Source organism: Equus asinus, chromosome 29 (assembly GCF_041296235.1).
Source record: "Equus asinus isolate D_3611 breed Donkey chromosome 29, EquAss-T2T_v2, whole genome shotgun sequence".
Taxonomy (NCBI): domain Eukaryota; kingdom Metazoa; phylum Chordata; class Mammalia; order Perissodactyla; family Equidae; genus Equus; species Equus asinus.
The window spans coordinates 32931830-32945604 of record NC_091818.1 but is presented as its reverse complement, the minus strand read 5'-3'; the positions used below and the strand labels follow the sequence as shown (position 1 = coordinate 32945604).

Sequence of the window (13775 nt, the reverse complement as noted above, 5' to 3'; positions counted from 1 at the left end):
GGCTTATCCATTCATCAGTTGATAGACATGCGGGTTGTTTCTACTTTTTAGCTATTATGAAGAATGCTGCTATGAACATCTGCATGCAAGACTTTACGTGGATCTCTGTTTGCATTTCTTTTGAGTATATACTTAGAACTAGAGTCACAGGACATATCTAAGTCTGACTTTCCAAGAAACTGCCAGATTTTTCCAAAGTGGCTGCACCATTTTACGTTCCCACCAGCATCCTAGTCAACACTCATCTGTCTTTTTGATTATATCCATTCTGGTGGGTGCGAAGATATGGGTGTTTGAAAATTGGCTTTACCAATTTGCACTCCCACTGAAGGTGTGCAACAGTACTTGTTTCTGCCCATCCTCATCAACAATAGCTATTATCAATCTATTTAATTTTTGCTTTGTGAATTTTTGTGTAACATGACCCCATTGTTGCTTTAGATTGCATTTTCCTGATACTGATAGTGACATTGAGCATCTCTTCATATATTAATGGGACATTTGTATTTCTTCTTCTGGGAATTGCCTGTTACATATTTATTCACTTTTTTTATTGGATTGACAATTATAGACATTCTGTATGTAACGTAGGTATCATTCATTGCCGATTTGTATGTAGTGTATCTTAGTCTGTTACTTGTCTTTTAACCTTTCTTATGATTTCTTTTTTGTACAAGAATGTTTCATTTTGACTAATCTGTCAGTTTTCCTCATTATAAATTTTGGGTTAGATATTTTGCTTAGGAAAGCCTCTCCCACTCCCAGGATTATATAAATATTCCCTTGTATTTTCTTCTAAACTTCTACAGTTTTATTTTTATGCTGAACACTTGAACAAATTTGGAAATTAGTCTTACATATGGTGTTAGATAGAGGAATACATATTTGTTTGGTTTCAATGGCCCAAAGCTTTTCACTGAATTGTTTATCCTGATTTGAAATAAAATTCTACCTCCATCATAAAGCAAATTTCAATATGTAAATGAGTCTCTTTCTGGACTTTATATTCTGTTGCATTGATCTATTGGTGTCCTCTGGGCCAATATCAGACCAGTTCGATTACTATTGCTTCAAAGTGTGTTTTGGCATCTGGTCCGGAAAGTCCCCTTTCATAATTCTTATTTTATAACAAAATATCTCAGTTAATCTTTGTAAGCGTAATGAAAACACTTCTGGTTCAATGAGACTCATACCATAAGAAATATAGGGTAGAACCACATAAGGGGTTAAAATGGAGAAACGAGGGCGATTTCCTGTCCTTTAGTGCCATCACTCCTACGCGTGCAGGAGCACACTCGTAACGCCCTTGTCACCTCTTACGCCAGATCTTGACCTCTCCTTCGATTCTCCATCAAGAGGAACCGGGACTTCTTGAAAGGCACATAGTCCTACATCCTATGTCAGGAGAAAAAATCAGGATGGTCTGAAACATCCTATTGTTGTAACAAATTAAGGATGCTTTCATAGCTATTAGAAGCAATTATTTTATAAAAATCAAAAAACAAAAACAAAGGAAGAAGCTGGAAGGGGTTCCACTAGCCAAGCTGCAATATTCTGAACATCAAAAAAAGAAGATGAAAATTATAAGCTGAATCTACAGAAGGCCACAGATTCATGATACTTAAGAGAAAAAGGAATTTTAATACAAAATAAGGATGATTATAGGATATGTTTAAGGGAATATTCATGTATGAGGGTATTTTGTTTGTTCTACTAAGAACATTTTTTTAAAGTATGGCCATGTGCTTATTTCTAGCGATGCATACAGCAAAGAATAAATATAGGAAATCTGAACAATAGAGAAAATAGAAAACAATAGTACAAGAAGAAGCTGACCATTGTCAGTGGTCACATGTAGTAATCAAGCAGAAAAGGAATTGTTCATCACACACAATAACAAATTTGAAAGGACTCAAGAGTATGTCCCAGATGATAAATAACCAAATGTCTAAAAGAATTCCCCATGCAGACTTGATGACTCTTCACAGACAAATATCAATATGAGCCTAGTAATTATACAAGATACTGACGACGCATACACAAGTTTTCACTAATGCTAATGGACAAGATCAATTTATCATCAAAGCAAGACAATGAGTTAGAGAACGCTGGCCTTGCAAAATTAAAGCACATTTCATTGCTAGGAAAGATAGCAAGTTTCAAAAATTTAAAGTAATATAAATGACAAGATATTAAAAATCCATGACAAAGCAAGTAAGAATTAATGATAAAAGGGCTCAGCCCAATGTCTGTGGCTCGTGGTTGAATCATCGTGGACTGTGCAGCCAGGCTTTGTCCTAAGCAAGAATCAGTCAACGACCCAGATTATGCTCCCTGTTAGTCTGAAGAAATATTCCTTTTCTTTTAGGCTTGGTAAGGTTACTACCAACCCAAGAAATATAATAAAGTATAACTGAATGACTAAGAAGACATGAAAATAAATACGGCCTTAATAGTAAACGATTCTGAAAGTAAAAATTATTGGACAAAAAGCTCAAAAGTTGATTTTTAAAAATAGGTTTCTGTAAAATTATTTTTTTAAACGTGCTAATCATTGTATTCAAATGTGAAGGTTAATTTTACGTGTCAACTTGACTGGGCCACAGGGTACCCAGATTAAACATTATTTCTGGGTGTGTCCAAGAGGGTGTTTCCAGATAAGGCTGGTATATGAATCAGAGGACTCAGTAAAGTGGACTGCCCTTCCCAATGTTGGTGGGCCTCGCCCAATCAGTTGAGGGCCTGCAGAGAACAAGAGGTGGAAGATGGGAGGCTTCCCTCTCTCTCCGCCTGACCGCTGAGCTGGCACATGGTCTCCTGCTCTCAGACTGCAATTTCCAGCATCCGCTCCCCCGGTTCTCAGGCCTTCGAACTTGAACTTAATCATACCACCAGCTTTGCTGGGTCTTCAACTTGCAGACAGCCGACTGTGGGAATTCTCAGCCTCCAGGATCACATGAGCCAATTCCTCATAATATACCTTGCTTTACATGTGTTTACATACATATCTTTCCTATTGGCTCTTGCCTTATATATATTTATAGATATCTTTCCCATATATACATTTCCTATTGGCTCTGTTTCTCTGGAGAATCCTAACTAAAACATCGAGAATGGTTTGTGTACCATTTAAGGAATGAGACAGGTTCAAAACAGTCAGGTATACTAAATCTGTAATTACAGTTTAAGTTGTTTGAGGCAATGTAATTAAATTTACAATAAAGGTTTAAATGCTCAAGAAAAATTGGTGTTTCCTCTTTTCTTCCTGAATAGTTCAATCAAAGCCACTAGGCAGGGCCAGAGGGACAAGGGAGAGTGAGTAAGCTAGGAGACTGGCTACATACAGGGTGACTGAGAAAATAACTAAGTGCATGGAGGAGGGTGGCAGCCAGGTTTAACGGCTAGACAGGGGCGCCACAAACATGGAAGTGGGGAAAGCTGGAATACGCTATTGGGTTAGAATTGGGAGTATCGATGTGAGCTCATGATTTCCAAAAAACATCAATGCAAATGTGTGAATACATATTTACACTTCCACACACACATATATTTCCTAATTCTGAGGGGCCTTGGAGCAACAATTTCCCAGTAATAACCAGCACACTTTCAATAAATTACCAAATGTCCTTTGTACCAGATTCTGTTCAGTATTACCATCTTGCTAGGAAATCTCGGAGCACGTGGGAAGACATTCCAAAACCTCCCCACTTGATAATCAGGCTGCATTTCCTCATGCAGACAAAAAAAAAAAAAGTAGAAATTACAATTGTGAGGCTAGCTCATGAAGATTTTCTTTATCCTAAGACCTTGGAAATAAAATACATCATTTCCCATTATACGAGTAAATGGAAGCCTGGCAGTATTATTTTAATACCTCTTGTAGCTGCACTATAACATTTTAAATCTTACCAAACCCGTTGAATTGCCCTCTGTCTTCTTTCCAATCTGTTACTACTCCTGTAAGAAACAAACAGATAGTGGCCCAATGACATGGATTGACAGCCTCAAAACTGTCACCTTGGTAACTGCCCGGTTATTCCAAGGATGCAGTTACCACTCAAATCCTTTTGGGAACCCACCTTCTGCACTGGCCTTCAGAACTCATGGTTTAACTTGGACGCAGCAAGTCTTCACTGCCCTGAGTAGATGTGATCAAGAGTCCAAAGACACTAGGGGTTGGGTGATCGAGCCGAGTAGTAATTTGGGGTTGGAAAATAAAGGCATAACTCTAAGTAGACTTGAACTTCCCAACTATTTTAACCAATAGTATAATGCAATCATGCATATACCTTGCCAAACTAACTCAAAGATGACTTGAATTCAGCTGAATAAGCAAAAGAATTTCATGGTCATGCTTCAGACATGCCATGTGTACTAGCTCAAAAGCACCAAGAAATGGCCTTTCCCAGAATACATCTCCCACTGTCCTAGCAGGCTCCCCAAATTCAGAAGACTTTGATCGGAAGGACTGACAACTGCTGCTAAAATACCACATATCCTACGCAAAGTGTAGCATAACCTCTTAGCATGAATTTGTTTGACCTAATGAATAGTCAGCCTTGAGTGACACAAGGCAAGAGGACATAATTTATTTGAGGGGGAGGCTGTGCAAGAAGACAGTCACCAAAGGGAGACTCTAGAACCGCCTTCTGACCCTCCAACTGCACACGGCCCCCCACCGTCAGCTCTGCCATCCATCCTCCACAGATCAGACACACTCGGCGGCGTGGTCCAAGCAAGTATTGATTTTTATTAAGAATAACTTTGGTTCTAAGAATTCCACCCTCGATTCTGTAAGACTTTCATTAAAAACAATTATACAAGAGCAAATACAAAAAATATTAAATTATGAAAACAAACCCATTAAGGCTCCCTTTATATATATTATATACACTCAAACAAGTCAAGATTTTTCGGAGTAGAAGAATAGAGTCAACTGTTATAGCTTAGAAAGCAACAGTGCCTTACTACGAGACTATAAAACACTCGACTATTTTAAGAAAACCATAGAGTGGAAAAATGGAGCCATTTTTGTCAAAAAGTGGCTCAAAGCACGAAACTGCTTGGATATTTATGAGTCCTAGGGGTTTGGACTGTACAGTAGGTGGGAGACTGATGCTTATGTAATCAAGCTAGTGAGCCGACCTGATGTGACAACTTCTGAGAGCTCCCCTCCCTGGACAGTCCACTTTTCGTCATAAGACATCAGCCTGCGCTATTTACAAGTAGACCTTGCATACTAACTACACAAAATTTTGCAGATTTGTGAGTGAGACTGGGAGGGAAACGCTTTTGTGATTTTCTTTTTCCCAGTGAAGAAGGAATTCTTGGTAAGTTCTAGGAACAGGATTGGTCCTTCGAAAGGGGCCTGCTGGGGCCCTTGGGAATTTTATCAAGTGGCAGAATTGCTTCCAGAACACAGGATCTATAAAGATCTAACACCCAGTTAGATGAAAGGCTAGGAGCTGGTCCTGAATCTTCACTTTACAAATCACATTGTTAGTCCATATACACGAAGAAAGAACTCTAGTCAATGTGCAATCAGAAATGTACTTTGAAGATGACGAGTTAATGTACTTTTTTCTCTCAAAAGGAAGAACGATGGAAAAAAATAGTTACCATTCCATCCTTCGAAAGCAAACTATGATAGAGCAACACTTTACCTTAAACATCTCATATTTTATTCAAATAATACTTGCTGATGAGAGAAATAATCCATTTCAGGTGTAATCAACATGTTCCCTAACTAGCAGTATATTCTCATTGCATTTATTCGTATCTTGTTCACATGAGGACTGAGTATGAGCCTAATCATCAACTCTGAAAACTAAAGCATTCCCATAGAAAGCTAATTTCTACTATGTTTATTAAGGATTCAAAAGCTTGGGATCTAGCTTTCTATGAGCCTTTAAAGGAAGTATAAGAAGATCTTCAATGTAGAAATTACTGGCTGTACCATCTCCATGGAGAACATACTGAATCCACACAAATTCTTCCAGATGACCCCAAGTAGAATGTACCTCTGCCCAGACCAGCTGTATGAAATGGATTTTGTGTAAGAATTTTGCTACTATTCTTAACTCGGACATCACTTGGAGGAGCATGCTAGCTAGAGTGCAGAAACCAAGCAGCCTCTCCCTTCACCTCAATTTTTCCTGAGAGATGCAGAACAGTAGTCATCAACGTCCTTGTTATCAACAGCATCATCATCACTAAGAGAGTGGTGGACCAGTCTTTCTTCACAAGAAAAACAAGGCAAAGAAATGGGGGATCATTAATCAGAAACTTTCAAAACTTGGATTCTAATAATATTCAAAATGTACAAAAGCTGTAAATCTTCCAAGAAGGCCTCCTTAGACCAAACCACATTTGTTTCACATTAAAATACCCGAAAAACTCCTTGCCCAGTTCCCAATGGGAGCTTTCCTCAAACAGCTCTCAAAAGAAATCAAAAGATGTGGACGCTTTACTTTTGACACTGAAGTTGGGTTATATGGACTAGTTTTTATTCTCCAAATGACTGGGAGATTATTTCATTTAAAAGGGCCAGCTCAGCAAGAAATTAAAAAGCAAAACAAAACAAAAACCCTAATAGTTATCAAAGCAATAAATGGATTTATATGATGTGCTTTCTCTGAACTGGAATGTCACTGTGGAGCCTACTAATATCACAGAACCGAAAGAAATTAAAATAAGATCAAGATGGATGTTGACGTATTTTTGTTTACGTATTTTTAAACCTTCTCACCCCATTTCTGAGTCTTAGTGCCAACAAAGGTAGTAGCTGTGCTCAACATCCACACGAACATTCTCCGGCGTTAACTGTAACGTGGGTGAAAGTATTGAAATTGACCAAGAAAATGTTGGGTTCTCAAAATGGAATTTACAAACATTGGGTGTAACAAATCAAACACATTTCTGTGCAATCCAATAGATAACTAAAGGAACAAGGAAACACATTTTCTTTAGGTTTTCAAAGAAAAAAGGCTCTGTGCCCCACTAAACTTGGACCGGAAGAAAAACCAAGTAGTGCAACTCTCAAGAATTTATTCCAGTGTCCTCCTCCTCTGTCGCTGATGCTTCTTTTGATTAGGTCTGTGAACACAGGTCCATTAGCCTAACTCAAGTGCTGGTCAAGGTCCTTCGTTTGGCGAACAGAACTGCAACTGTCACAGGTAGTTTATCCACCGAGATTGTAGGAAAACCAAACCAAATCCTTCTGAAGGTAACAATTCTCTGCTGGCTGGGACTCTCCCCAGGGGCTCCGGCCCTGAGAGGAAGTGTTGAGCAGACGCCTGCAGCCCGCTTCCGAGCGCGACGGGCCGGGCGCGTCTCTGCGGCCCGGGCCTACGACTCCTGGGCTTGGGCCACTTCCTGGCCTGTTCTCCTGAGATTCCCTTTGACCTTCACAAACTCTGGCGCATTTTCCTGCTCTTCTTGCAATTTCTGATTCTCGAGTTCCAGCTAGATGGGATTCAGAAACAGGAAAGTGATTCACAAACTGAGCGGCTTTTCAAAGTCCCTGGCGACTTCATCTCCCAAGGGGAGAAAGTCTCTCCCGGTCTCCACTTTAAATATATACACATATGGATGCATATGGTCCTGCAGTAATTCTGTGCAGGAGCAGCAGCCCATTGGCTGTTACCACAAGCAATGTCAGGAGAGGATGAGAACCTAAAAATCAAGGCTAAGAACACAAGACGCTCAGATAACACGTCGCCCTGTAGTCTGTCTCAGTGAAGCTGAGTTTCCCAACCCTCTGCCGTGAAATCCGTGACAGCCCCTGGTTTGGGCTCTGGCCCCTGAATCTCTTCCAGGCCCTCGACAGAATCCCTGTCTTTACCCTGAAGGTATTTTAGCCTATTTGCTGACATTTTGTCTCCTATTTTCCTGTCATGGTATCAACACTGACACCTGACGTGTCTGGCGAATTCTGCTCTTTACAACATCCATATTTCTCAGGACCAAAAAGGGCTATTTTTGAAGTAAGTCAAAGAAAGACCAATACTGTATGATCTCTCTTATATGTGGAATCTAAAAAAATCGAAATTGTAAAAGCAGAGCGTAAAACGGTGGTTACCAAGGGCTGGGGGCTGGGGGAATTGGGAGACGTTATTTCAGGGAACATAACTGCCACTGTAGATAAGTAAATCCTGGAGACCTAATACACGGTACCATGATTAAAGCCTAAAAAATTGTACTCTGAACATTAAACTTGCTAAGGGACTAGATCGTAATTGTTTCCAACGCTAGAAGAAATGATAATAACGTGATGCATTAGAGGCGTCCGCTAACGCGACAGTGGTGATCACACTGTAATATGATGGCATCAGATCAATATGCTGTACACTTGAACTGACACTAACTTAAACTGACGCAAGGTTGTATGCCAAGTATTTCTCCATTAAAAAAAAAAAGACAATTTTCACCCTCACCTGCTCCAACTTCTGCTGCCGTTTTAATAGTTCGATTTCAAAGTCAGATTTCTTCTTCTGCGCTGCTTCCTCCTTCTGCTTTATCACTTGATCTCGTTTTCTCTTTTCCATCACTTTCTGCAGTTCTGGCTTATTCTGAGGGGCAAGACCCCTGCAAAAAAAAGCATTGAGAAAAATAAACGATTTTAATCTAGCGGACCAAGCTTTCATGCAGAGAAATTTAATGGAAGGCATCAGCCTCAGAAAAGGGGTCTACCGAATGAGCATGATTTTTTTTTTGTTTTTTGAGGAAGATTAGCCCTGAGCTAACATCTGCTGCCAATCCTCCTGTCTTTGCTGAGGAAGACTGGCCCTGAGCTAACATCCATGTCCATCTTCCTCTACTTTATGCATGGGACGCCTACCACAGCATGGCTTTTGCCAAGCAGTGCCATGTCTGCACCTGCGATCTGAACCGGCAAAGCCCAGGCCGCCAAGAAAGGGAATGTGCGAACTTAACCGCTGCACCACTGGGCCGGCCCCCAAATTAGCATGATTTTGAGGCCAACTACCTGTTACTAATCAACACCGGTGGTCTCAGAAATTCACAAGCATAAAGCAAGGGCCAGAGCATCTTCCAAATGTAAGCAAAGGAAATCCATTCATTCAATAAAAATGTATTGTGCACCTACTGTGCGCCAGGCATCAGGCCATGCAAAGGAGGTTAGTGAGAGTAGGATGGAGTGGGGAACAGCACACTCATTTGATGGATGCAACGAGCACCCATGATGGAGATGGAGATGGCTAGAACATGAAATGCCCCCTCCTGGAGTTTCAGGGGAAGCTTCCCAAGTTCTAGCCCCCGATTTCATGCACTAAATGTAGCCTAGAGACAGGCTAGCACAGAAATTTAAAGAGAAAATGGCCCTGAAAACCTCTTCCGAATTTTTCAGATTGGGAAGAGGGTTCTTGTACATCTAAAGGCAGCTCTAAGCTTTCCTCATTACTGGGGGGCACGACCGCGGAGAACTCTGACCCCCGACTCCCAGTCCAGTGCTCCCTGCAGGGTGCCATGTCACGTGTGTCGTTTACTAACACCCACGCACGGGAGCCAGGCTTCAGGGGAAGCGCCACATTTCTGAGGGGTAAATTAGGGCTGCCGTCTCTTCAATCGGGGAGAACCAAACCCAAAACTGAGGCCACTCCCTAGGAGCCCTCCCCTCAGAAAGGTGGGATGCAGGTCAGGGTAAGGACATTCAGGATCTCCTCAGGCGGGATGTCTGTGTTAACTGTTAGCTACGACTCTCCTTGTCTATTTCTCTGCCATTTCCTTAGGATTTCTCCAGTCCAGGCTTCCCAAGATGCTGACTGAGCCCGTCCACCTCCTCTGGACTGTCTTCCTTCTCTTCACGTTAGCTCTTAAGTAATTTCAACTTGACGATAACAGTTACTAACAGCATTTAAAATAAAAAGGAAACAACTCACAGCACAGGAAAAACACTATCGATTCCAGGCAGCACAGGATATAGGTAATGGTGGGCATTTTCACACTCACACGCACACGTCCACACACACACTTGACCGAATAGTAACACGGGCTTTTCTGGGCTGCGGAAATGAACACTGCTGAATCCCCCCGGCCTGAGACGGGCCTGTGCACCTGCCCCCTACCTTCTGCTCTTGCTGCTGCTGACTGCGAGTCTGCAGATGAGGAGCGTCTACCTCTGTGGCTGTTCCCTAAGCTGCGTCAATCACCCGAGGGGACTAAGTACCTGGGAGTCATTTGAGTAGCTGTTCAATCAAATAATTTCCAGAATGTGTGCTCTGGTTGTAAGAAATTCAACGACACACTCCTCTCCATCTCTTTCAGGTTCACACTATCACATCTGTAAATGAAACCTCAATTTCACACTCCTCATTTATCTAATTATCATTTTAAAAAATACTATGGCATCTCTCCTACCTACCTATTCTTTTAAATCACAATAAGCTTTTCAAAGTAGCTGTTTACAAAGTAAAGATCAGTATGTCAATAAAGATAAAGGATTCATAGTCAAAATAGCATATGTCTTCACATTCCCAATATGCATTAGCAGAACTTCTGGCAATAAAGAAGGAGGAAAAATATATTAAAATCATATATTAAAAAATTTAAAAGTATTAAATTCATAAATTCATATAATATTGATAAATGTTAAATTAAATTTCCAGTGAAACCAAAGAGACAGGTTATCATTGTGATTTAATTACAGTTTCACAGTTATGAAGATCGCATGAGGGGAATAGAGGTATAGATGAATTACTCTGGAAATTAAATTTTTAATTAATGTAATAAAAACTGCTTATGGTACTTCGCTCACAATAAATGTGTCAAGAGCACAGGAAAATTTGTTTGTAAATAATCTGAGTAAAGACCCATCCGTTTCATGACTATTAAAAAAGCCTCAGTATGATACTACAGAATTAAGGGATTAAATTTTAGGATTAAGAATTTAGCTCTCTGCATAATTTAAATTTCAAACATTTTTCTTTCCCTATATATCACTGGCAAAATTAACCGCAACTGTTATTAAATTCTTCTGGATTATGCAAAAGCTGTGGAAATAAGCTTTGATGTATGACACAGCAAGCTGACATTCTATTGCAATGTATGAATGGGTTTAACTAATACACAGTATTCATTTTCTGTTCAAAGATTTTACACAATGGTGGCAGTCAGATAAAATATTTAGCAAAAGAAAGCTCAGGAAAATGGTGCTTATATGATAAATGTTCTGCACTTCGAACAGTCGAGAAGTCATCCAAATTTAGTTAATATTTTATCTCAGCGGATCACTTCACTTTCCTTGCTGAATGGAAAAGTTAAGTACTCGCCCATATGGCTGAGTCCAAAAATGGATCCAACTGCACAGACAGCGTAGACAGACAGAAACGAGCTTCTCCAAATTTCATAAAAACTATAATATCATTCTTTGCACGAGAACAGCTGATTCTCTTGAATCAATTCTGACATATACACAATTAACAAGGAATTTCCATCCTTTTAGGACTGGTGGCTTTGTACCATTCAAGACCAGTTATTCCCAAGCCTGCTTCCTGTGACGATTACAGTGGGCCAAGCCAATTTTTAAAATTAGTAAGTACATGTTGCAAAAAAATAGGTTAGGGAACATATACATAAATGTAAAGTAAAAAGTGAACGTACTCCTAAATTCTCCTCGTTAAACAAATCTTGGGAGCACCTAAAACTTACGCTGTATTGTATGTGAGTGGTGGTCCCGAAAATTGTACAAGTTAGAGGCCCTGCCCCCGTGGACTCTTCCCCTCGCTGCACCCAGAGATAACTAATCATTTATGCTCCTCCATGCTTCCTACACCTTTACCAACAGAGCTCTTCCACATTCTTTTTAATATCTGCACAACAGAAGTGTCATAATTTTGCCACTCCCATCCTGACAAACAGGCTGTTTCCAGCTGTACCCTATTAAAGCAAGGAGGCAATGAACTTCCTTGTACGTTTATATTTGCACTGTTATACAAGTATTTCTGTTGGCTAGATTCATGGAAGTAGAATTGTTGGCTAAGCATGTGTACATTTTATACTTGATATACATTGCCAAACTCCCCTCCAAAAAGCCTGCAGCAACGTATATACTTTCACTACCAGTGATGAAATGCATAGACAACTTTCAATGGTACGTTTCAGGTTTCACATAAACAACCGAATAAGGTCAGGGGCACACTGGGAGCGTCCATACTTGCCCCACCTCCACTCCAGGTGCACTTGAACCTACAAACGTGAACTTGCCTCCTCACCTGGGACAGCACTGAGCAGGAGGCCAGGACTGGCTCAGACCCAAACAGAACATCTCCTGGCCTAATTATTTTCTTAGGGTGGCGGGCGAGAGCTGCATTTGGAGTTCAAGCCCTTGATTTTAATCTTGAAACCTTCTGGTTTGGCCTGCCTCATCCACATTTCTGGCTGAGCGATATCTATCTGCATGGATTCAAATGCAAATACTCTGATCACAACTTCCCCTATTTTTTCCCGTGTCGTACAGCAACAAGTATTTATTGAGGATTTATTTGTCTAGCAAAGCATGCGAAATGAAAATCAACTAAAAACACAGGAAACTAGACCTTTGACCGATATGTACAAGCCAAAGAACCAAATTTAGGAATGTGCTTAAGTAGTTGGGTAGTCTATATTTGCCCAAAAAAGTACTCTTTGTAGAGAAGACAGCATCTCTAAATTATATGAGAATTTTTTTTAAGACCTCTCGAACACTGATCTTTCAACTACAAAAAATAATGCCTCTTGAAATCTGCCTTTTTATGCCATTGGGAACATCTAAAGAACCTGAGAACCTGACAAAGGGTCTTAATAATCAGACCTAGTGGGAAACTGACCCAATTGAAATTTAAAGACTTTTAACCTGAAAGTTAGTTGGGTCCAAAAGATGGCAAATAGAGGAGCAGAATTATAACCTTGCAAGAGTGTAGGTTTCAACATTAGAATACCTATCAGTGTTTGTTCTCCTAAACAGTGACTGGGCTTTATCTTCTAATCTCTAAAAAGTAACTAGGAAGAACCCTTTGAACTAACTGCCACAGGGCTTTGAGCCAAATCTGTGGCTAGGCAGAGCAAAGGTCCAAGGCTCCATGGACAGCTGGTTTTGTGTTGATCTCATTTCTGTCTCCCTCCAATTTCCCTACCCCCTTCTTCTTATATTATTACTATATCTGATTTATTTCTATAAACTGCCTTTAATTCTGTTTATTTCTACCCTTCTTTATTCCAGAAAACTATTGTGTGATCCTGAGAAGATCCTTAGCCTGTTATTCTGAGTTGTCTCTTATTCACATGCCAAATTAGGGCAACTCCAAGATAACACATATTGAGTTAATGGAAAGGGTCTGGATAAGATAAAATACGGGCAGGCCCTTGATAAATTGTAGAAAAGTAGGCAGACTTTCATTATGGTACAAACCACTAGTTAAGAACGATTATCTTTAACTACATATTATCGATGTGATCCTTCCTATTATTTGGCACCAAAATTTAGAAATAAAAAGCCTACAGTCTCTTAAAAGTATGTGATAGAAGACGGTCAAAAGAGAAGAAATTGCCTGAGAAGTTTTTACTCTAAAAGGTCATATTTCTAATAGGAGGACTTGACCCAACTAAGATTTTACCTTGAAAAACCTGAAGACACAGGATGAGATATACTCATTTAATTTTGAAACTTGCCTTTTCTCTTCTTTCTTTTTTTTAAAAGGTACTTGTACAGCCAGACCAGAACCTTTCAAAGAAAAAGAGGAAAAAGCAACAGGAATTTCCAGATGATGCTACATAGGAAG

General features: G+C 40.1%; 1 protein-coding gene across 6 annotated transcripts in view; it reads right to left on the bottom strand.

Annotated features, from left to right (window-relative positions):
* Positions 1-4730: 4730 nt before the first annotated feature.
* The window catches only part of FAM107B (family with sequence similarity 107 member B), an 83797-nt gene continuing 74752 nt past the window's right edge, over positions 4731-13775 (bottom strand). For all 6 annotated transcript variants that reach the window (XM_070500872.1, XM_014855926.3, XM_070500870.1 and 3 more), the window contains exons 3-4: positions 8436-8586; positions 4731-7464 (exon numbers count right to left, since the gene is read on the bottom strand). In XM_070500872.1, the coding sequence (XP_070356973.1) occupies positions 7348-7464; positions 8436-8586 (268 nt within the window). In that variant the 3' untranslated portion in view covers positions 4731-7347. The remainder of the gene's footprint in view (positions 7465-8435; positions 8587-13775) is intronic.